Source organism: Phyllostomus discolor, chromosome X (genome assembly GCF_004126475.2).
Source record: "Phyllostomus discolor isolate MPI-MPIP mPhyDis1 chromosome X, mPhyDis1.pri.v3, whole genome shotgun sequence".
Lineage (NCBI taxonomy): Eukaryota > Metazoa > Chordata > Mammalia > Chiroptera > Phyllostomidae > Phyllostomus > Phyllostomus discolor.
Genome location: NC_050198.1, coordinates 32,411,866 through 32,437,468, shown reverse-complemented (window position 1 = coordinate 32,437,468; position 25,603 = coordinate 32,411,866). Strand labels below are relative to the sequence as shown.

The 25,603-nt window shown below is 40.0% G+C and overlaps 1 protein-coding gene and 1 long non-coding RNA gene across 2 annotated transcripts; one reads left to right on the top strand and one right to left on the bottom strand.

The window, feature by feature from the left end:
* Positions 1-353: 353 nt before the first annotated feature.
* On the bottom strand, positions 354-3,537 carry USP27X (ubiquitin specific peptidase 27 X-linked; the record flags this gene model as incomplete). The annotated part of the gene is made up of 1 exon (XM_028523468.2): positions 354-3,537. A coding segment is annotated over one exon (2,283 nt), but the record flags the coding sequence as incomplete, so codon positions are not given.
* A 156-nt stretch (positions 3,538-3,693) lies between these two features.
* LOC118498413 lies at positions 3,694-5,523 on the top strand. The gene is made up of 2 exons (XR_004900899.1): positions 3,694-4,164; positions 5,064-5,523. It is a non-coding gene; the product is annotated as an uncharacterized LOC118498413 (long non-coding RNA).
* The last annotated feature ends 20,080 nt before the right edge of the window (positions 5,524-25,603 follow it).

The following is a 25,603-nucleotide window of genomic DNA, read 5'->3' as shown; positions in this document are numbered from 1 at the left end:
AAGCCTAGTGGCCCTAAGAGTCCCATCACTGGAGTGATGAGTCATGAAAATAACATGAAAGTCTTCCAAATAGACAGAATTATGACTTTTTAGGACAGTTGTGGTTCTGCTCCCAATCCTGGGTGTGGCACTAACTGAGATGACCTCTACACAGGGAGTCCTTTGCCTTGGGGCTCCAAGTAGGCAATGTTGTGGAGGGAGTTGTAAGTATGTACAGGCAGGGCTGTACATACTTCCATTAACTGCATGTAACACCATGTGTGCCCATTCTGTTCACTGGTCTCAGGTAGGACTGACACTGGTCTCTGATGTATTCTGGTCCTAGTCCAAAGAAGTTTTAGATCCAACAAACGTTTACTGAGGCCCTACAGAGTTCCAAGTCTTTTACTTTATACTTTGACACATTTTATATCATTTTTATCCTTAACAATAATCCTTTAAGGTAGGAATTATCTGCATTGTACAGATGAGAAAACAATTGCAAAGAGGTTCACTGATTTGCTCAAGTATATCATACAGCTTTTTAAAAAAACACTCACACACAATACTCTTAGCTGAGGCCTCTCTGTGTAGGTTACTTATCTTACAGTATTTCTGGTCTTCTCTACTACTGGAGCCATTGCTCCCCTTATACAATCCCCCTTCTTTCTTCTCTTTTCACTAGCCCTTGTGGGCTTTTCTCTCTTTTTAATACTGCATTTAATAGCACACATAAAAAACCACAAATACAAAGAAACTGGCAAAGGTGTTTGTCAATGAGATATCCCTGCCTCCTCCACTTTTCTACTTTCATACCCATATATGTAATGGGCTACATTTGTATAAACTTTTCTTCTCCCCCTCAAACATATAACTGTTATGTGATTGGTCAGTTGAAGCTGAAACACCCATGGAGAAAAGATGTTTTATGGTTACAAGGGCACACCCCCCCCGCAAACACCACCCCCCTCCCACCCCACACTTTCCCACACCATCTTTTGGAGGAATATAGGATATGGACCAGTGTCAGGATCTCCCTGCCTTCCTTACCAGAACATTCCTGCCATTTAATTTTCCTTTAAGTAACTGCTTAGACTAGAGCCTCTTCTCCCGCCCCTCCTATTTCTCTTCTAATCAGGACCTTTTAGACACTGGGTACTGTTCAATTCTTACTCTGTCAGGCCCATGGGCCATGCAGGTAGGTCCTTTAAATCTTGATGCCAGTAGTAGTATAGGTGTCATCATCTTCCATTACACGTAGGTCTATGTGTCACTTCAGTAGGCTTGTGTATTCATTTCTTTCACTTTTTCTGATTCATGTTCCAGGACCTGTTTGTGATAGAACAGTAAATACCCTTCACTATCCAGAACATCTTTAATACTGGCCTTGGTGATAACAGCATCATCACACTTGAACCACTGGTCCTTGTGATGCCGGATGAAGCTGGTATAGTGGCCACTCTCCAAGGTTCCTTGGTGATTAACCACGGCAAACAAGGAATACTTATTCTCCTCATTTCCACTACTGGTTGGCAGCTGCAACTGTCCATTCATCCTGCTGTCTTTACTTGAGGCCATAAATGGTGTCATATCCAGCTCCAGAGGAAAGGATATGTATGTAGTGATTTTGCGCCTCTGTTTGGCTGAGTGTTCAAACCGTTTAAAATGAAAACAGGCAACAACAGGTAATTTATTCATTGTGAGCTGTTTGGTAGATTCCTGGTAGCTTTGGCAACTACCACATTTAATTTTGGCACTGCTTCCTAGGTGCTCTGGCCTTGTAAACCTTCGCAAACAGTCCGTGAGTGTGGTGGTTCCTGGTATGTGGCTTTCCCCATTCACACTGCTCTCCCTCCCTGGGCTCATGGGCCAGAAGGAGGTGCAAGAACCAGGTAAGTCCAAACTGATGTCCCAGCATGGGTCTATCGTGGTGGAGACACCATGGCAGGCTTGACAGGTGACATCAGACTGCAGGCCACCTGTGAAGATTTGGTCTATGATGCAGTTACAGTGGTTGGGATTGTTGGCTGCCTTGCCAGCATCATCACCTTTGCAGTGCCGGTGCAGGACATCTAATGCTGCAATGAGAAACTCATGGGCATCCTGTTGCCTGTACCCTGCTAAATGCCGTGCATGTATCCATACCAGGTGCAGTAATTTATAGGGAACATGAGGAGATGGGTTTCCAGAATACAACTCCCGAAAAAGCGAAGACATCTCACAGACCAGACACAACTCCGGACTTGGCATTTCACATCTGTGCCTGTCAGAGAGGAAGAAATCTCTCAAGATCGGAGTGTGGGTAAGGGCCTGGACTATGCAGTTCATAAAGCATGTGTTGCCAAGATTGATTAGTCCTCTTAAACCAATGGTAAAGCTGGAGGTGATTCTTCTTCTCCTTGGGTTGTGCCCCAGCAGTTCTAACTCCGGTTTGGTTGTCTCCCAGGTTGGGTATTTCTCACCGAGGCCAGGCACTGAACACTGCTGGTGAGAAACTTCAGTTGAGGTGGAGGCTTGTAATTTCAAAGCTTCTCCTTGCTCTTCTTTGGCAATTTGCTCAATGTCTTTGTCATATACATAGTCCTTACACATAAAGCAGTAGATACCTCCATAGTAAAGGTCTACAGCTAAGTTGTGCTGTTTTGTCTCAGCGTGCTCATGAATGTGTTTCTCTGTGAAGCAGCCAAAGAAGACACAGGAAAGGCAAGAGTGGAGTCTGTTCAGGTGGGTACCACACACATGGCAGATACACGACTTTGCCTTGCTTTTCCTGGTCTCTGGGGTTCTACACCACACGAAGCACTGGTAGATCACCCGCAGTTCCTGCCTCCAATTCTCTCCCACCTTAAAGGTGTTCACGTGGGAACAGCCTGGTGGACCCACAGCAAAATCCGCATCCAGGCATCCCCCCCCAGGGCTGCGCCGGGGCCGGGGCCGGGGCGGGGGCCGTGGCCTAGGTTGTGGCGGGGTACGGAGTCGGGTCTGAGGCCGCGGCCGGGGTCTGCGGCGGGGGGCACGACTACGCCGCGGAGAGGGATCAGGGGGCCGCGGGGGCTCAGAGGGAAGGGTGGGGACAGGAACCTCGTTGCTATTGCCGCCACCGAAGCTCTGCGCTGGGTTCTCATCCTCCAGCTCCTGCTTCAGCTCCCCCTTTGGCTCCTGCTCTGCCTCCTGTACCGGCTCGGGTTCGGGCTCCAGCTTGAGCTCAACCCGGCGGCCCGGACCCTCCTCCTCCTCCAGCTCCACCTTGCCGGTGGCGTCCACCTTCCCCGCCGCCTCCACCTTGTTGGTGGCGTCCACCTTCCCCGCCGCCTCCACCTTCCCCTCCACCTTCGCTTCTGTCTCCACCTTCCTCTCCGCCTTCTCCGCCGCCGTCTCCGCCGTCTCCGCCTCTTCTATCTCCTCCTCCTCCACTCGCCCCGGCTCCTCCCCCTGCTCCGGTTTGGCGGCCACTGGGCGTGGCAGCGCAGGGGGGGGGGGGCCACGCAGACCTAGGGTGTCCCCCGCCCGGACTGAGGGAGCACCGTGGCTGTGGCAGCTGGACCCAAAAGGGACTCTCACTCAAGGAGGCGGTGGCGGAAGCAGGCGACGCCCCCAGGAATACTCCCGCCGTAGCCCCCTAGCGGAGGCCACTTCTGCAGCCAGGCCCGGTTTCCTTTAATTCAGTATTTCCCAAACTTGCTTGTTCCAGAGAATCACGTGGGGAGCGTGTTAAAATTACAGATTCCTCGGCTCCACTCGCAGACCCACTGAATCAGAATCTCGAAGGGAGGTGCTCTCGGGAACCTGTATCTTTAACTAGGGCCCGAGTGGATTCTTATGATCAGGCAAGTTTGAGAAACACAGCTCTAATTCATTGAGGCTGGCGGGAAGGGGGGCGGGGACCGCGCAGTCTCTTTAAGGCGCTTCCAGTTCTCGGCTCCAATCGCTGCTCTGACCCCTTTGTCGTCTCCTCCCCCCTCCTCGTCCTTCCCTCGGTCCAGGAGGCTTGCCCCAGCACAGTGGGGCTGGGGACACAGGGATAACCAAGTCCAGAAACACCTCTGGGACTGTGAAATGTCCCCTAGAGTCTGGGTCCTGAGCAGCGCAGTCAGAAGCTGTGACAGAACATCATCTCTGTGGCTGAGCCTACCACTTGAGCCAGTCTCAGGCTTCCCTCCTATTCCAGGTTCTGCCCCCTTCCTAGTAAGTATGAAGCCCCAGATCCATTCTGGACCAAGCCTGGACACCAGATTCCCAGGGGCAGAGCTCCAAAAGCCACTGGGCCTGAAGAGGCACGTCCCTTTGCCCATCTTATCAGCGCTCTGCAGAGGCTGTGCCTGCTCCTCCTCATCTCCTCCTTGGACTCCCAAGGCCACGAGTGGGTTGAAGGTTTGGCAGCCAGCCTTTTGGCCCAGCAGATGTTGAGCAACCCGAGGAGGGCAGCAGGAGAGACCAGACACAACAAGGCCATACTTACAGTTAGTACCTCCCCTATGGATGAGAGGCCTGAACTATAGGACCCCACCCCAGGACCCTTATACACTAGCAGGTGGGAGCTGGGAGGGGGCAGGCCTGGGTCTGAGGACCTCTGGGAGCTCCCACACTAAGAGCTGCTGGCAATGGGTAGCAGCACTAGGGGCCCATGAGGGCTGAGCCTAGAAAAAGTGGCTCAGGTCTTAGGCATGCTGGATGAGGTCATGGAGTGGCCACAGGTGCTGGTCCCAGGGAGGGCAGCATCAGGATGGGGCTCAGATGAAAAGTATATAGCCAGTGCTGGAGTGTCAGGGGAGAATGTGTTCCAGGAAGAGTCAGTCGGTGATTCCTGGGATCACTGGTCTTGTCCCAGTACACACTGCCCAGCTTGTGGGGCTATGCTGCCTAATGATACTCTAGCAGAGTTCTTGGTTACCATGGACATTGCCCCTCCACCTGGCCTCTTCCTTCAGGGAGGCCTCCACGGGTTAGCAGCATGAATTGGTTGTCAGGAATCAGGAGCCCTTAAGAAGGGTAGGATGTAGGGCTGGTGCCCATACAACTGAGGCCCACAGAGCTGCCCTGGTGCCTCCTCTTCGTAATCCAACTCTTGCTTCAATTCCTTGAAGCACCGCAGCATCTTTCCCATACATCCTGCCTTTCTGGCCTTAAACTAGAAGAACTGCAACTAGCTCACCCACCGAAGGATTCTTGTTCTTGCTGTTCCTGCTAAAAATGATGGAAGTCATGGATGGGTAAAGGGACAAGAGGTACTCCCATCCCACCTCCACAGAAAAACAGACGTCAAAGAGACCTAAATCTCTGTGTACCTGGGACTGTCTACCATTGAAGACACCATGGCAACTCTACTGCCTTACTGATCAACTTCCTGCAGAACCCTCCAATCCAGAATGTTCTGGAAGTCTTATGCATAACATCCAGAGCCAGGTGTTACACTCGGAGCTGTGGACACAGCACTGAACCATACAAACTTGCCCAGGGCCACAATGAGGGCCGGGTTCTCCAAAAAGCAGCTCAAGGAAGTGTCTAGGTCAACAACAGAGAAGTGCCAAAAACAGAAGAATCAAGGAAAAATATCAAAAACAGTTTGACATTCTTTTTAAAAAGTCGTACTTCTTGGAAAAGCCAGAATTCTGTTGTGCTTTTTACATTCCTTTCCTGATTGCATGGTGCTTCTGCTCTGAATCACATGCAGGGAGTGTCAGCATAATCTTTTTTTTTCTTTCTCATTTCCTTTTTTATTTTAACTGTGTCTTGATTTGAAGAAAATAAATTTGAAAAGTAGTATCTAAAATAGCACAATATAATATAACCAGGGAGAAAAATACATATATGTAATTGACTAGACAATTCTATTAGATTTCTCTATAATTTGTTAATGAACTGGATCTTAAAAGATATGTGAGTCATGAATATGATCTCAGGAATAATGGTTACTTAAATTATTACAGTTTGTGGTATATATATTTCATTTTGAGAAAATAGATCTAATCTTGGAGCATTATCTAACTTAATCTTTTTGATGCTCAGTGCTTGTATGGGTCTAGATTCAGTCCTTGGCAAATGTTACCACCTCTGCCTCACAAAGACCCAACCAAAGGCTAGCAGAAGGGGCTGACCTCAGGAGAGACCCCTCCTCATCACAGTCACAGTGCCTGGGATTGAACACAACTCTGACCACAAGGTGGCAAAAGAGTATATGACACGCCCTTTGTTACGAACATTTATATAAAACTATTGGTTTATATCACAATAACCTCCAAAATGTTTTAACGTGCTCTACAAATTGTGACATCTAAATTTTTGCATCAAAATGTCAATTAACTATAAATAATATGATTTCTGACAAATACTTACATTCACAAAACTGTTACGTCATGATTTCACATGAAACCAGTGAAACTTAAATACCTTAGTGATTTGAGAGCCACCATTATCTGTTATAAAAATCATAGTATATTTTCCCTTTTCTTAATGAGTTAACTCCACCCTATTCTTCTAAAAGAATTTTGTCCCAATAATATATATTTTTGCCCCCGAAATGGTTTTATTAATCATCCTATTTCCCTTTCGCAAAAATATTTTAATGTTCCTATGATCCTGAAGCTCTAAGTATTGTTTAAAAATTTACTCTTGCTTGTGTTATCATGACAGTATTAGAATAGAATGGATCAAAGCATTGCAAGTATATTACAGAATCTGAAAGGTAGTTGTTAAACATCAAAACAAAATAATTATTAGAGATAAGTCTTTGTTTTACTTTAGTGGGTATATCCATGGATAAATATTACTTATTGCTAAAATTAGACAAGATTCAACATCAATTCTCTTCTTACTTTTTGCTTTGTTAGACTTCAGCACACAGAAACCTTGTTTATATAAATAAGTCTATGAGAATGGATATTTTGTTTTAGAAATGTCACTCAAGTCTTTAAATTCCTTTGGACATGTATGGGGGAAATATTGGGTTGGCCAAAAAGTTTGTTTACTTTTTTTATATGATGGCTCCACTAGTGCTTGGTTGTCTTTAATTTCATTCAAAACAATTTTGTTAGGTTGTATTGTGACAGCTGTCTTATCAGCATACAATTAAAAAACACTTATTAAAATTGGTTAATTTTATGCAGTCATTTTAATATTGAAGATGGAAGAAAATGTGCAACATTTTTGGCATATTATGCTTTATTACTTCAAGAAAGGTAAAAACTCAAGTGAAAAGCAAATAAAAGATTTGTGCAGTGTATGGATAAGGTGCTCTGACTGATTGAACATGTCAAACGTGGTTTGCAAAGTTTCTTGGTACTACTGACATTTTGGCCAAATAATTTTTTGTTATGGGGCTGTCTTTTGTATTGGAAGATGTTTAGCAGCACCCCTGGCTTCTAACCCACTGGAAGCCAGTAGCAGCAGATAGCTGACATACTCAAAATATCCAAATCAGTAAAGTTATTGGTAAAAATGAAAAGCATATTTTCTATTTTATGGAAAACATTAAACAGACTTTTTGGCCAACCCAATATTACACAATGATATATCTTCAAAATTGTTTTTCATGATTTATCAGCTGACAGCAACATTGGGTTCTCCTTCAATTTTATTGGAAGCCATCTAAGTTGGCCTCCAAACTTAACAAAAGGATTTGATACCCCATATATTTGTTATAACAGTTTGTTTCTTCATCATTGATAGCACTGTTTGGAATTGTCTCTTTGGTACCCTGAGGATTTTAAACCACAGGGCAGTGCACCCAGGTAACATTGAAGATGGGTAACATACACTTTTCTGTTATAAAGTGCAAAAAGGACTGTTGTGAAAAGGGAGATGGAAAAAAGAGAACCAGCTTGATTCCTCCAGCAGATCAATTTAAGAAAATATGTGTTTTCTGGCAGATCAATTTAAGAAAATATGAAATTTGAGGATGTAGATATTGATCTGCTTGAAATTCTAAGTGTTTTTATTTACCCCATGGAAAGTCTTTCTATACCCCTTGGGTAATACACACTCCACTCTTAAGTTTTCTGGTTTATATTTATTATTATAAAGGTAATATATACAATATCTGTGGTTTTTAAAAAAGGTATAGTAGAGGGCATAATATGAAAAGTTAAAACCACTTTCTCCTCTGCCAATCACACCCAATTCTATTCCCCTAAAATAACCACTTGTTAGTAGTTTCTCAGGTATTCTTTGAGAAATTTTCTGTGCAAATATAAACTTTTTTACATGTATCCTTTAATGAAATAGAAATGAGACTAATATACATATCAATCTACAACTTAGCAGTAATATATTGGACACTTGGCACTGCTCTCCACATTGAACTACACACACAGTGCAATGCCAATAAAAATTTCAATCACCTTTGGGGGGGATAATTTTACAAATTAACATAGTAGAATAAAAGGTATTTTCCTCTTTCCTATTTTCTCCTTTTTTTCTCCCAGAAATGAGGATTTAATGGCTATAGCTGAGTAGCCATCTTGCAACCAAAAAACTGATTGCCTCTGGACCTATTTTTTTGTTGTTGTTCAATTACAAATGTCCCCATTTTCCCCCATTACTCTCCCCTGCCCTACTTACCCCCACCTCCCACCCTCAATCCTACCCTCCCTTGGCTTTGTCCATGGGTCCTTTACACATGTTCATTGATTTGACCCTTCCCCTCCTTTCCCCTGTTATCCCCCTCCCTCCTCCCCTGTGGTTACTGTCAGTTTGTTCTTTATTTCTATGTCTCTGGTTTTTTACATGAGAAAAAAAATGCCATATTTTACCAATTCTAAGAGGTATATTTTGTCACATTTTAACATCTTTAAAATCTTTGGAGGACAGTTTAATGATGACATTTGCAGCAGTTTTTTCTTGGTGGTGCATAAAATAATGTGTCTTACAGTCAATAGTATCCTTTTTTACAATGTTTTTATTAATATTTATTGATTTTTTAGAGACAGAGAGAGAGGGAGGGAGAGAGAGAAAAGAACATTGATTTGTTGTTCCACTTATTTATGCATTCATTGGTTGATTCTTGTATGTGCATTGACCGGGATTGGAACCCACAACCTTGCCACATAAGGATGATGTTCTAACCTCATGTAAGATGTTGTAATCCTCACCCAAGGACATGCTTATTGATTCTAGAGAGAGGGGAAAAGAGAGAGAGTATCAATGTAAAGGAGAAACATTAATTGGTTGCCTCTCATTCTCTTCTGGTCCAGAGACTTAACCTGCAACATAGGCATGTACCTTGACTGGGAATTGAACTTATGACCCTTCAGTTCACAGGATGATACTCCAACCAACTGAAACACACCAGCTAGGGAAAGACAAGTATATTTTTTAAAGAGACACATTAAAATCAATATATTCTGATGTCATTAAAATCAGTGTGACAAGATTCTAAAAAACTTTAAACAAATGTGCTTCTACTTCATTAAGTTACACCAAATGACAGACATGGGACAAGGCAAGCTTTTCTTGATTTTTCTGTAATGTGCCCCATCTTAAGATGCCCACTTTCTAAGGAATCACTTAGCTTAACCACTTTCCTGTCTTTTTTCAGCATATCTGCACTCTGGATCCAGGCTGGGTGTGAGTGCTGGGTTTGTAGTTTGTACTACAAGATTTGAGTCCCAACAATGTATTCCTTTGCAGGATCAGCAGCTATATGGAAAGTTCTAAGCAAGGATCTTACGCTTTTGTGCATGGTATTATTGTAGTTACCTGGAAAATATTTTGACCTCTCAATTCTCCAAAACATAATCTCCCAAACCTGTTTTTAAGGAAAGGTGGTCATCCTACAGTTTGTGCAATTAAGACCTGTGCTGTATTACTCCATTAGAAGTTTTATCAAACATACACTGTTCTAATATAGAGCATACAATTCTGATTGAATTTAGTTTTGCTTATAACCTGAATTATCAAATACCACATGGAATCAAGGCTTGAGAGAGAGAGAGTGATTATTAGAATAAATACCTTCCTGCAATAAAGCATTTGAAGAGGAGACAAAATTTAAGAAATGAACATTGTTGATTAGGTTCCACCTAAAGGTGAGATCATATGGTATTTGTCCCTCACCACCTGATTTATTTCACTTAGCATAATGCTCTCCAGATCCATCCATGCTGTTGCAAAGGGTAGGAGCTCATTCTTTCTCTCTGCTGCATAGTATTCCATTGTGTAAATGTACCATAGTTTTTGATCCATTCATTTACTGATGGACACTTAGGTTGCTTCCAGCACTGTACTTGAACAACAATAAAAAAAAAGAAAGGAAAAATAATAGTAGCTATTCTAGAGATTACAACATATATCCTTGGCTTATTATAAAATTATACAAATTACTATTTTTATCATTTTTATATTCTTAGACCCTTAAATATTTGATAATGTTTAACAGTACTCAAAAAAGAAAGAATTTAATATTGAAGGGAAACCCCTCTTAGAGGGGGAAACAGAATGAGGGGTAGATGCAGTTAGGGGGGGAAATGTAGAATGAGGAGGAGTTACATTGGGAGGAGGAAACATATTTGGAAGGGAAAACATGCTTATTGTTTCTTTCTCTGTCACTAGTTCAAATGTTTCTGCATGTTCCTGAGGCTCAGAGAATGTCTTCTTCCCCATCTTTCATTTTACAAGTCTTCCCCTCCTCAACTGTAGTGAATTCCTCCTTCTCTTCATTCATTTCACAAGTTATCCTCTCCTCAGGTACAAGGATATTCCCCTCCTCTTCCTTCAGGTTAGTTGCCTCCCTCTCCTTTGGTAGGCCCTCCATGTTGTTCAGTCCCAGGTGTTGGTGGGACAAGAGCAAGTACTTCAGACACAGGGCTGAGTCTCAATAGTGTCTTACAATCAATGTGACACTAGGAATTATCATCCTGTTTGAACCTTTAGTATTTGGATTCTAGTCATATGTAGTTGACTACAATTCCTAAGTGACAGCAGGCTTTCTATTTCAATCCTAGTGAAGTTCAAATTCCTTATCCTGGCCTTTAAAGCCATTCAGAACCTGGCCTTGGTCTCTCAGACCTCACATCTTATTAAGTTAGCCTTGCTTCAAACAAACTAGATTTACTACTGCTCTTTGAATAAGTTAAGCTAGCTTCCACTTCCAAGCCTATGCTCTTATCGTTTCCTCTTGTGCATTGTACTATTGTAATTAAAGCTGTTCCCTTAGAGTCCTCATGGCTTTCCCCTCACTTCTTCAGCTTGCTGCTTAAATGGCACCTTATCTCAGAGTACTTCCTTAACCTCTATATACAAAAGGATTCCATCTCTGCTTTATTTTTCTTTGAAACACTATCACCACATGATATACTAAATATTACACATGCACACACACATAAAAAATACTCTAATATGAATTCCATGAGAGGAAGATGTTCACTAATCTATTCCCAATGCCTCTTGGCACTGAATACATATTTAAATATTTGTGAAATAAAAAAATGCATGCCTTTCATTATGAGTGAAGTCGACCATATTTTCATACATTTACTGACCATTTTGTATTACCCTATTTTGTGAACTGCTATTCACATGCTTTGCCTATTTTCTTTTGGATTCTTATTCACAATAATAAATAACACTTATATGGTGATTGAAGTATGCCAAAAGTTGTTTATTAAATAGGTTTGACACTCTACAACTTTTGGAAGTAGGTTCTGTTATCATCCTTATTTTACAGGTGAGAGAATTGAGGCACAGAGACGTAGAGTGACATCCAAGATCACACAGCTAGTAGATGATGGACCTCAGATTTAAACCGAGTAGTTGGAATATAGACTTTCAACTCTTAACAACTAAACTATTAGTCCTTTGTCTGTCATATTCTAGCATAAATAAATAAATAAATAAATAAACAAATCCATTTATCATTTGATGGTTGTATTTTATTTCATTTTTACCATATGAGGATTACTATTATTATGTAATGAAGATTTACAAATTTTATAAATAAAAGTTTTGGATATTAGGAAATGTATTTCACTAATATATGTATTAGTTAAATATACATGTATTCCGGATATTAGTGTCTGGGGTTTCTGTTTGTTTTTCTGATTATAAAAAATGTAGAGCAAATGCAATGGTTCTGAGACAAAAAAAAAAAGACTCTGATGATTTTAAGAAATGAGAATAAGGACAAAATGGCTTGAATTTTGTTACCAAGGAGGACAGTGGTACAAAATGAGGATAAGGATAGATATGTAGTCAGGGACCAGATCACCTGGAACCTTGTAGACCACAATATAGGATTAGATATTGCCTTCATTGTCATGGAGATCATTTAGAGGAGGTGACAAGAGAATGACATATGATTTACTATTAACATATAATAATTATCTAATAATAAAAGAGTAACTAACACATCTTTTTTACTATTTTATTTTAATCATTGTTCAAGTATAGTTTTCTCCCTTTTCCTCCTAATCTAGCCCACCCTCCAAACCCTCCCCACTTCCCTCCCATTACCACCCTCCCCCTAGTATTTGTCCATGTGTCCTTTAAATTTGTTCCCGTGAACACTTCCCATTGTCCCCTGAAATTCCCTCTTCTCTCCCTTGTGGTCACTGTCAGCCTGTCCTCTATTTCAGTGTCTTTAGTTATATTTTGCTTGTTTCTTTGTTTTGTTGTTTAGGTTCCTGTTAAAGGTGAGATCATATGGTATTTGTCTTTCACTGCCTGGCTTGTTTCACTTAGCATAATGCTTTCCAGCTCCATCCATGCTGTTCCAAAGGGTAGGAGCTCCTTCTTTCTTTCTGCTGCATAGAATTCCATTGTGTAAATGTACCATAGTTTTTTGATCCATTTATTTGCTGAAGGGCATTCACACTATTTCCAGCACTTGCCTATTATAAATTGTGCTGCTATGAACGTTGGGGTGCATAGGTTCTTTTGGATTGGTGTTTTAGTATTCTTAGGATAGAGTCCCAGCAGTGGAATTGCTGGGTCAAAAGACAGTTCCATTTTTAGTTTTCTGAGGAAATTGCATACTGCTTTCCATAGTGGTTGTACCAGTCTTCAGTCCCACCAACAGTGCACTAGGGTCCCCTTTTCTCCACAACCTGTCCAAAACTTGTTGTTTGTTGCTTTGTTTATGATGGCCATTCTGGCTGGTGTGAAGTGGTATCTCATTGTGGTTTTCATTTGCATCTCTCTGATAGCTAGTGATATTCAACATCGTTTCATGTGTCTTTGGATCTTCTGTATGTCCTTCTTGGAGAAGTGTCTGTTCAAGTCCTTTGTCCATTTTTTAATTGGATTCCTTGTCTTCTTAGAGTGTAGTCGTGTAAGTTCTTTATATATTTTGGAGATTAAACCCTTGTCTGAGGTATCATTGGCAAATATGTTTTCCCATACGGTTGGTTCTCTTTTAATTTTGATACTCTTTCCTTTAGCTGTGCAGAAGCTTTTAATTTTGATGAGGTCCCCTTTGTTTATTCTTTCCTTTATGTCCCTTGCTCTAGGGGACAAGTCAGTAAAAAAGTTTCTGCATGAAATATCTGAGATTTTCCTACCTACTTACTCCTCTGGGACTTTAATGGTGTCACGTTTTATATTTAAGTCTTTTATCCACCTTTAATTTATTTTTGTATATGGTGTAAGTTGGTGCTCGAGTTTCATTTTTTTGCACGTGGCTATCCAGTTCTCCCAATATCATTTGTTCAAGAGGCTATTTTTACTCCAGTGTTTGTTGCTGCCTCATTTGTCAAATATTAATTGACCATAGAGACTTGGGTTTATTTCTGGGCTCTCTGTTCTGTTCCATTGGTCTATGTGCCTGCTTTTATGCCAGTACCAGTCTGTTTTGATTACAGTGGCCTTGTAGTATAGTTTAGTGTCAGGTATTGTGATCCCTCCTACTTTACTCTTCTTTCTCAAAATTGCAGCAGCTATTCGGGGTCGTTTATGATTCCACATAAACTTATGAAGTGTTTGTCCTATGTCAGTGAAATATGCCATTGGTACTTTCATAGGTATTGCATTGAATGTGTAAATTGCTTTGGGTAGTATGGACATTTTGATGATATTAATTCTTCCAATCCATGAACACGGTATATGTTTCCATTTGTTTGTGTCTTCCTTGATTTCTTTCCTCAGTGTTTATGTACTTTTCTGAATACAGGTCTTTTACCTCTTTGGTTAGTTTTATTCCTAAATATTTTATTTTTCTTTTTGTTATCTCAAATGGGATTTTTCCTTGATTTCTGCTTCTGCTGTTTCACTGTTGGTGTACAGAAATGTCTTTGATTTCTGGATATTGACTTTGTATTCCTCTGTTTGGCCAAATTCATTTATTAGGTCAAGCAGTTTTTTTGTGGAGTCTATAGGATTTTCTATGTATACTACCATGTCATCTGCAAACAGTGACAGTTTTGTTTCCTCCTTTGTGATTTGGATGCCTTTTATTTCTTTTCCCTGTCTAATCACTGTGGCTAAAACTTCCAGTACTATATTGAATAGAAGTGGTGAAAGTGGGCATCCTTGTCTTGTTCCTGTTCTTAGTGGAAAAGATTTTAATTTTTGCCCATTGAGAATGATGTTGGCTGAAGGTCTGTCATATATGGCCTTTATTATGTTGCGGAATGCTGCCTCTATTCCCATTTTGCTGAGTGTTTTTATCATGAATGGGTGTTGTACCTTATCAAATGCTTTTTCTGCATCTATTGATATGATCATGTGATTTTTGTCTTTGCTTTTGTTTATGTGATGTATTACATTGACTGATTTGCAAATATTGTACCATCCTTGCATCGCTGGAATGAATCCCACTTGGTCATGGTGTATGATCTTTTTAATGTATTGTTGGATGTGGTTTCCCAGTATTTTGTTGAGGATTTTGGCGTCAATGTTCATCAGTGATATTGGCCTGAAGTTTTCTCTCTTTGTTGTGTCTTTATATGGTTTTGGAATTAGGATGATGTTGGTCTCATAAAAAGATTTTGGGAGTCTTCCATCTTTTTGAATTTTTTGGAATAGTCTGTGAAGGATAGGCGTTAGCTCTTCCTTAAATGCTTTGTAGAATTCTGTTTTGAAAGCATCTGGCCCAGGGCTTTTGTGTGTCAGGAGTTTTTTGATTACTGCTTCAATTTCTTCTGTTGTTATTGGTCTGTTCAGGCTTTCTGCTTCTTTTTCATTGAGTTTTGGAAGATGATATTTTTCTAGAAATTTGTCCATTTCACCTAGGTTTTCAAATTTCTTGGCATACAGTTCCTTGTAGTAATTTCTTACAATCCTTTGTATTTCTGTGGTATCTGTTGTAATCTCTCCTCTTTCATTTCTGATTGTGTTTATTTGGGTCTTCTCTCTTTTTTTTCTTGATGAGTCTGCTTAAAGGCTTGTCGATTTTGTTTATCTTTTCAAAGAACCAGGTCTTGGATTCATTGATCCTTAGAATTGTGCTTTTAGTCTCTACATCATTTAATTCTGCTCTGGTCTTTATTTCCTGCCTTCTGCTTGCTCTGGGCTGTCTTTGTTGTTGTCCCTCGAGTTCTTGTAGATGTAGGGTTAGGTTGTTTGTTTGGAATGTTTCTAACTTTTTTAGGTGGGCCTGTATCGCTATGAACTTCCCTCTCAGGACTGCCTTGGCTGTGTCCCATAAGTTTTGGATTGTTGTGAGTTCATTTTCATTTGTTTCCAGAAACCTTTTTGATTTCTTCCCTAATATCATTCTTGACCCATTCATTGTTAAATAGCATGCTATTTAATCTCCATGATTTTGACTGTTTTGCATTTTTTTCCTTGGAGTTGGTTTCTAGCTTCAGTCCCTTGCAGTCTGAGAAGATGCTTGGTATGATTTCAATTTTCTTGAAATTCTTGAGGCTTGTTTTGTGTCCTATCATGTGGTCAATCTTAGAGAATGTTCCATGTACATTTGAAAAGAATGTGTATTTAGCTTCTTTTGGATGGAGGGTTCTGTATATATCAGTAAAACCCATTTCATCAAGGGTATTGTTCAATGCCACAATATCTTTGCTGATATTTTGTTTGGAAGATCTGTCCATTTCTGATAGTGGGGTGTTAAAATCCCCCACAATAATTGTGTTGCTGTCCATATCTTTCTTGAAGTCCTCTAAGATTTTCTTTATGTATTTGGGTGCTCCTATATTGGGTGCATATATATTTACAATATTTATGTCTTCTTGGTGGATTCTTCCCTTGAATATTATGAAGTGACCTTCTGGGTCTCTCTTTATGGACCTTTTTTGGACATCTATTTTGTCAGATATGAGTATTGCTACCCCGGCTTTGTTTCCCTGTCCATTTGCTTGGAAGATTTGTTTCCAGCCCTTCACTTTCAGCCTGTGTAGGTCTTTTATCCTGAAGTGGGTCTCTTGTAGGCAGCATATATGTGGGTCATTTTTTCTTATCCATTCAGCTATTCTGTGTCTTTTGATTGGAGCATTTAATCCATTTACACTTAAGGTTATTATTGATAGGTACTTATTCATTGTCTTTTATGTATGACTGTCTCCCTCTCTCTCTCTCTCTCTCTCTCTCTCTCTCTCTCTCTCTCTCCCCCCCCCCCCCCCCCCCCCTCTCTCTCTCTCTCTCTCTCTCTCTCTCTCTCTCTCTCTCTCTCTCTCTCTTTTCCTTCTCTTTCTTAAAGCAGTCCCTTTAGAATCTCTTGCAGAGCCGGTTTGGTGGAGGTGTATTCTTTTAGACTTCTTTTGTCTGGGAAGCTTCTTATTTGGCCTTCTATCTCGATTGAGAGCCTTGCTGGATAAAGTAGCCTTGGTTACAAACCTCTGGTTCTCATTACTTTGAGTATTTCTTGCCATTCTCTTCTGGCTTGGAGTGTTTCCATTGAGAAGTCAGCTGTTAACCTTATTGGGCCTCCCTTGTATGTTACTTCCTGTTTCTCCCTCGCTGCCTTTAATATTCTCTCTTTGTCTTGAAATTTTTCCATTTTAATTATGATGTGTCTTGAGGTGGGCCTCTTTGGGTTCCTCTTGATTGGGACTCTCTGTGTTTCCTGAATTTGTGTGACTTTTTCTCTCATGAAATTAGGGAAGTTTTCCTTCATTACTTTTTCAACTAGGTTTTCTATCCCTTGCTCTTCTTCTTCTCCTTCTGGTATCCCTATTATACGGATATTATTACATTTCATATTGTCTTGCATGTCTCTTAATCCCTCTTCATTCTTTCTGCACCTCTTTTTCTTTTCTTGCTCTTTCTGGGTGTTGTTTTGTACTTTGTCCTCTAGCTCGCTGATTTGATCTTCTGCTTCATCAATCCTGCTTTTCATTCCTTCTACTGTGTTCTTCAGTTCAGAAATAGCATTCTTCATTTCCTCTTGGCCCTTGTTGAGAGTTTCTATTTCCTTTTTCATATTTATATAGTTTGTAGTGAGATTGTTGTAGCTTCCCTCTAGTTTCTAATAGCTCATTGTGAGTTCATTGAACTTCCTGATAATCATTGTTTTGAACTCAGTATCTGATAGTTGAGTTGCCTCTATTTCATTTAGCATTTTTCCTGAGGCTTCCTCCTTTCCCTTTAATTGGGGATTGTTTCTTTGTTTTCTCATTGTTGGTGGGTTTCTGCTTGTTAGCCTCTGTTTCTTAAATTGATCTGTTCTGCTTCCCTGTTATTATGGTGTGAGCTTCTGTGGTAGACTGTCCCCTTATCTCTTGCTGCTTCTAGGATTCTCTCCTTCATTTCTACCTTGGCTAGTGTAATTATGATGTACCTTGGTGTGTTTCTTCTTGGGTCCAGCTTCTTTGGGGTTCTCTGAGCTTCCTGGATTTCCTGGAAGTCTATTTCCTTTGCCAGAATGGGGAAGTTCTCCTTTATTATTTGTTGAAATACGTGCTCAATCTGTTGCTTTTCCTCTTCCCCTTCTAGTACCCCTATAATTCGGATTTTGGAATATTTAAAGATGTCCTGGAGGTTCCTAAGCTTCTCATTTTTTTTTGAATTCTTATATCTTAATTCTTTCCTGCTTGGTTGTGTTTTTCTTCCTTCTGGTCTACGCTATTATTTTGAATCCTGGTTTCCTTCCCTTCACTATTGGTTCTCCGTGCATCTTCCTTCATCTCTTTTATGGTAACCTGCATTTTTTCATGTAATTTGTGCCCAAAATGAACCAGTTCTGTGAACTTCCTGATCACCAGTGTTTTGAACTGTGCATCTGATAGATTGGCTATCTCTTGGTCGCTCAAAAGGATGAGTCCTGGGGCATTGATCTGTTCTTCTGTTGGAGACATCTCTCTCTCTCTCTCTCTCTCCTTTTTTTTTGGGGGGGGGGTCTGGTCGCTCCTGTTACGGTGAGGGGCAGAGCCTTAGGTGTTTACTGGGGCTGGGCACCCCAGTCGCTAGATTGTGACATTGTATGTGGGGGTGGGGGCGGGAGGGAACAATGGCAGTAGCTCCGCTCTCCTGGGACCCCAGTACCCCCCCGGGATCCTGGGTTGCGAACTCTGCCCTGGTCCACAATGTCGCCTCACTGGGTCCGCCAGCCACCGCTTGCGTACTCAGGGTCCACCGCTGCAATCTTGCATGTCCCAGAAGGCTTATGCACCCCCGGTTGCCTTATGTGCCCAGTTCTCCCTGATCTCTGCACGCCAGCTCCTCCTCTCCACCCCTCCTACCAGACTGGATGAACGAGTCTACTTCAACTTCTTGGCTGTCCAACTTCCATTCAAATAAATTCTCTGTCAGTTCTGGGTGTTATTCTGCCTCTAAATTGTTGTTGTTCCAATCTTGGTTGTGCGTGGAGGTACGGTGCATCCACCTATGCCTCCATCTTGCTGGAAGTCACCTTAACTAACACTTCTTGATTGCTTACTATATCCCAGGTAGTATTTTAAAAGTACTTTACTAAGTACTTAAACCTCATAACACACTGATAAGGTAGGTACTAATATTATTCTCACTATACAATGAGTCAACTGAGCCACAAAAATATTAAGTACCTTGAATTTCCTTATGTTCACTGTCTACTTCTATATCTGCCCCCATTCAGAATACATCTACCTTCTACAATGAGGTATCTGATGCCTACTTTGTCCAGGCCCCTGACATCCTACTAGTGGTTTGTGAGTCTTCACTGGACTAATGGGAAAGGAAAAATGGCAAACCCACTTAGCACTAGGGCCCATAGGTCTGGGAGTTGGTCAAGTGGGCTCTCCGACCCCATTTGGACCATGCCGAACCACCATAAACTCAGCAATAGCCAACCTGTTGGCCCATTCATGACAAAAGTAGCCAGCTCAGCAGCCCCTGGTTATCACTGCAGCATGACAATGTTTTGTACCCACAGTCCCATCTCATATCAGCAACCAGGGAACTGAAGAATGAGCTCATCAGGACCCACCACAGGCTTTCAAGAGATGCCAGCTTTGCAGAGGGAAGCAGCAGGCCTAGTGGTGTGGAAGGTGCAGAAAATGGAGGAGCTCAGGACACCCATGTGTTTCCAACGGCCTGGGCCTTTCTCTGGCTGAAAGAAAGGAAAGACTCAGAGAGAGCAAAGTCTTGTTTTTAAGGGATGACAGCAGATATGTAGGTTACACTGTATCATATCCTAACCAGCCATTTATCCAGTTTTTAGCACATATCAGTTCTAGTAGTCTGTTTCTTAGTTTCCCTTAGTCTTCAGCAGCTCTGACTGTACCCCTTCAGACTACTTCTCCTTTTGATTTACACTTTTGATTGTTTACCCATCTGCTTCATGTCGTGAGTTCGAGTCAGCTTCCTCCATGCTGACACAGCACCTGGCCAGCCACCAATCTTACCCCAGGCTTTTAAGAAAATCCTGGAATCCCCAAATCTGTGTCCAGTGCTGGAGATTGGTCTTGTAGGATACAGCATGGCCCTGGGGATGAGCTTAGAACCACAATGAAGAAGACGTTCTCCAAATTTACTCATCAAAGTGTGGAATTTGATTTCTTGTATTTGTCCTAAGTGTCTCTTTCAATTTTGAAGGGTGAGAAGGGTAGATCTTGTTATATTGTACCAAAACTGGAAGTTAAAAATTATAATCACACTTTTTTATTCTTTTTCAAAATTCTGCTCCTTTTAAATTTATTTTTAAAACTTTTATTTTTTTTAGATTTTATTTACTTATTTTAGAGATAGGGGAAGGGGGGGAGAAAGAGAGGGAGAGACATCAATGTGTGGTTGCCCCTCATACACCCCCCATCAGGGAACCGGCCTGCAACCCAGGCATGTGCCCCGACTGGGAATTGAACTGGCAACCCTTTGGTTGGCAGGCTGGCACCCAATCCACTGAGCCACACCAGCCAGGGCTAAAACTTTTATTTACTTTTATTGAAATATGTTTGACATAGGATATTGTGTAAGTTTAAGGTACATAAAATGTTGACTTGATACATTTATATATTGTAATATGATTGCCATTGTAATAGTAGTTTGTACCTCATCACATCACATAATTATTATTTCTTTTTATGCTTGGAATAATTAAAATTTAATTTCTTAATAAGTGATGATTATAATACAACATTTTTGTCTATATTCAGTATATGGTGCATTAGATCTCTAGGGCTTGTTTGCTACTAGTTACAAGTAAATCTTATTCCTTTTAAAGCCACAAAAAGCAATACAGATAAATTTATATAACCTATATAGAGAACAATTTAGCAATGTTTAACAAAATTACATGTGTATCCACTATTTTACTCAATAATCTCATTCTAGGAATCCAATCCAAAGATACATGAGCAAAAGTACAAAATGAAATACACACAAGGACATTCATTGCAACTATGTGTAGTTACAAGACTGGAAAAAAATCCACAATTAGGGGACCAGTTGAATAAATTATACTGGGGACATAAAATGGAAAGCTGGAGAAAGGTGGGTTTTTTAAAATAAAATAAAGTAAAATACTATGGAATGAGATGGAATGCTACATAATGATTAAGAATAATATCTAGGGCCCTGGCTGGTGTGGCTCAGTGGATTGAGTGCTGGCCTGTGAACTTAAAAAAAAAAAGAATATTATGTAGGGTATATTGATAAGTGAAAAAAGCAAAGTATAAAAATTGCATATAGTATGCTACATTTGTGTAAGAAAATTGGGGAAATACAATATTTATGGAAATATAAACTTATGATTTATTTATTTTTCTCTTTCTAAAGTATAAATATTCCCTAGCTTTGTCCACTGAAAATACATATCAGCAATGGTAAAATGGTGGCAATGATGTCCATGTTGTGGTCTCTAAAATAATTTCTTACCAAACAAAACTAATCCTCCTTGAAGAAATAATTATGTACAGGTCTGTAACAGGACATGTACAAAATGAACCTGGGACATCTTGTTTTGCCAAAAAGCAAGGGAAACATCAAACTAATGTAGTCATGTCAAAAGAACATGGCATCCAAGATGAAGGGGAGTTCCCACTTGCCTATATTGGGACAATAAGAGCATCAAAAAAAAAATCTGCAATAATCAAGCATAAATGTATAAAATACATGAGTTCATAATGACATTAAAAACATTGCTCATCCCTAGATGATGCTGGGCAACAGATTATTGTTACAAAAATTAATAAAGGGAAAAACCAAGAATGTATCCCACCTTTTCTATGTGAACTATATTTCAATGTAACCAAATAGTTAATGATATTCTATTTTATGCAACAATTCCAAAGAGCAAATGCAGAAGGAGTGGTAGAATTAGTATATCATCATTTACAGTTGCTAATGAAATAATACACATAGGCAATGCTTTCTCAGCTCCAGCACTATTGAGATTTGGGGCCAGATAACTCTTTATTTGGAAGCTGTCCTATGTTTTTTAAAATTTTTAGCAGCATCTCTGGCCCCTACTTCCTAGATGCCATTAGCATACTCCTTCCCCAGTAATGACAATCAAAAATGTCTTCAGAAATTGTCATATGTCCCCTAGGGGACAAAATCATATCTAGTTGAATACCACTAATCTAGGACAAGTATTATGAATGGATAAAAAAGATTAGGTAAAATGATGATGGGGGAATTTATAATGGAGGGATCAATTTGATACCACTTGAACCCACTGATCAATTTTAACATCACTAAGACTAAAACAGCTACATATGTGCCTCCTGATGTGATGCAGTAGGAAGCATACAGTGCCACCTATGGTATTTTGACGGCAAAAATAGAAATAAAACCTAAATCTATGGAAACTATAGCTCTAATTCCCAGTTTATGGTGAACATAGGAGATAGAAAAACAAATTTAGTATCACCACTAAGAAACAATCAACCAAATACAGAATGTAATATATTTTATAGGAAAAATGATCTATTTTCTTTAATGATAAATGACATTTTAAAGAGGATGAGGACGTCCATAATATCTGATCTTGAATGTACTAGAAAAATATCTTGGCATCTTGGCAAAAAATAAAAAAACAAGGAAGGGAAACAATAAAAGAGGATGAGAAAAAATGAGAAACTTGATTTTTCCCACCTTTATTGCTGTATAATTGACAAATAAAAATTGTATATACTTAAGGTGTACATCATGTTGTTTTGATGTACATGTAAATTTTTAAAAAGAGACTTAAAAGAGATAAAAACCAAAATGCAATGTTACATTTGGTTTGGATCTTACTTCAAAAAAAATCAATTTTAAAAATATTTCTTGAACCAATCAGGAAAATTTGACCATGAATTAGCATTTAGTTATATTCAGGCATTATTGCTAATTAGCAAATCATAATAATGGCATTGTAGTTATGTTAAAAAAAATTAGTTTCCTGGCCCTGGATGGTGTTGCTCAGTGGGTTGAGCACCAGCCTGTGAACCCAAAGGTTGTGGGTTCAATTCCAAGTCAGGGCACATGCTTGGGTTGTGGGCCAGGTCCCCTGTTGGGGGTGTTCGAGAGGCAACCAATTGACATTTCTCTCACACATTGTTGTGTCTCCCTCTGTTTCTTCTTCCCTTCCCCTTTCTCTAAAAAATAAATAAACAAATTATTTTTATAAATAAATAAAATCTTAATAAAAAATAAAAAATAAAAATAAAATATTAATTTTCTATTACAGATGTACACTCACATTGAGTAAGATAATATTATATCTAGGATTTGAGCTAAAAGACTCCAACAAAACTTGGAGTAGGGAGAATACATGAAAAAAGATTGGCAAAATGTTGAAAATTGTTGAAGCTGAGCAAAGAGAATTCATTCTACTAATTTTTATATTTTACATGTATTTAAATTATTTTCATAAGAAAATGAAATTTTAAAACAAAAAGTGAGGCTTCTGCTTCTGGAAAGTTGTAATAGGTGTACTTTTCCCTATTCTTCCAGCTAAGCATAGTTTAAAACTATGGGCATTGTATATACAACAAATATCAGAGGATTCTGAAAAGTAGACAGAAGAAGGCAGACCGGTTATAGACCTCAGAATCCAAGGAATGACACAGCAGTGAGGTCCTTGGCCTTTTCTTTTCTTTTCTTTTCTTTTCTTGTTTTCTTTTCTTCTCTTTCCTTTTGCCTAGACTAGGTACTGGAAAAGCTGAAAACCTGAAGACATCAAAGAGCATACAAGAACAACAACAACAACAACAAAAAACCTTCAGCCCTGGCTGGCATAGCTTAGTGGATTGAGCATGGGCTGTGAACCAAAGTGTCGCAGGTTCGATTCCCAGTCAGGGAACATGCCTGGATTGCAGGCCATGACCCCCAGCAACCGCACATTGATGTTTCTCTCTCTCTCTCTCTTTCTCCCTCCCTTCCCTCTCTAAAAATAAATAAATAAAATATTTTTAAAAACCTTCAAGAAAAGACTGTCCTCTCTATTCAAAGGACCAAAAAGGAGTACAGCCTTGCAAGACAGAAAGTTTTAATAACCACTCTACTCCAACCAAACATTACAGAAAAAAAATGCAGTACCACCTATTCCAACAAAAGTCAAGTGAGGAACTTATACTTCCACACTGGTCAGATTGTAAGAAGCCAAAACCTCTGCCAGGACAAAGTCAGAGAAGGGCAACCTGAGTGTCACAACTTTCATTCCTGTTGGGAAGTAACAAGCCCCCTCTCACACAGTGTCAGTGGAGACTATGTGGGAAGTCTGGATTTCATGCCCACCTGGGGTGGTGTCAAAGGATTCCCAGTGGAAAATCAGCACTTTCACCACCATCCAGCAGTAACAAGCACAACCCCCAACCATGGTGTCAATGGGGGATATGAAAGGAACTATAACAAGGCATCCCTGCTCCTCTCAGCCAGAGTGGTATCAACAGAGGCACAGGGGAGTGCCTGGACTCCCACCTTGCCAAACAGTAATGAGAAGACCCCTCCCAGGTGTCAGTGAAGGCTGAATAAGAAGCCTAGACTTGCACACTACCTGGAAGCAATGAAGTGGTATTCATTCCCTTTCTCCTTCCAGAACAGTGTCAGAAGAAGCATGATAAAAACAAAAGATTTAAACAAGATCCAGAGCTTCATAACATAATACCCAAAATGTTCTGGTTTCAATGAACAATCACTCATCATAGCAAAAACCAGAAAAATCTTCAATAAAAGACAACAACAACAAGATGACATGGAAGTTCATAAAGATGCTTCAACATGCAATTACACTCATAATAGAAACAAATGAAAAGTACGAATTCTCATCAAAGAAATGGAATGTATGAAAACAAAATAGGGTTTTTAAAACTAAAACATTCAATAACTGAAATTTTAAAAATTAACAGATGGGCTCAACAGCATAATGGAAGAGACAGAGGAAAAATCAATGAAACATAAGATAGAACAATAGAAATTATCCAGTGTGAACAACAGAAAGAAAATAACCTGGTGGGGGAATGTGGGGAAATGAACAGATCATGAGGAACTTGTGAGACTATAACAAAAGACTGAACATCTGTGTCATCAAAGTTAGGAAAGGAAAGGATTAAAAAGGTAGAGCTAAAAAAATATTGAAAGAAATAATGGCTGACGTTATCCCAGATGACATTAACCTACATATTCAAGAAGCTAAACCCCAAACTGCATAAACATAAAGAAATCCATGCCATATGAACATGGTTCTTCATTCACAAAAAGTGATTTGTATAAATTAAATCTAACCCCCACGTCAGCTATCTTGGCTGGAACTCTGCTATTTCTTGGCCACCGTATAGTGTCCTGCAGGCACAATGAACCTGATTGGCCAATATTCTTCTTGGCCACTAGGAACCATCCAGCTTGGAAGGATGAAATGGGCAACTGGTTTCATGAAATCACACTGTAGCTCAAGCAAGGTATTTAACCTGAACCTTACAACCTGGAGTTGAAAGCAGTAGAAGATACAGGTGCTTTGCTTCTTTCTACCATCATATAGGCCTCTGTGACTTTCATCTAAAAACAAACAAACAAACAAACACAAATTTCATTTTCCAAGTTGTAAATTGATCCTTTTGAAAAATTATTATTTTTCAAACTTTATTTTTCAATTATAGTTTGCATTCAACCACAAATTATTTTTTTAGTGAAAATGATTGTGGCAGCAGATCAGAATCAGGCAAGCCTCAAGTCAGCAAATATATATATTGGGAAGACCTCCCACAGAATTAAAGAAAACCTCTAACATTTTCACATTATCCATATGCATTTGGGGAGCCCTAAGTATGGCAGAAAAATCTGCAGCCAAGAAATGTTGTATGGAGGGAACCCACCACCTGGGGAAATTTTGGAGAGTATTTTA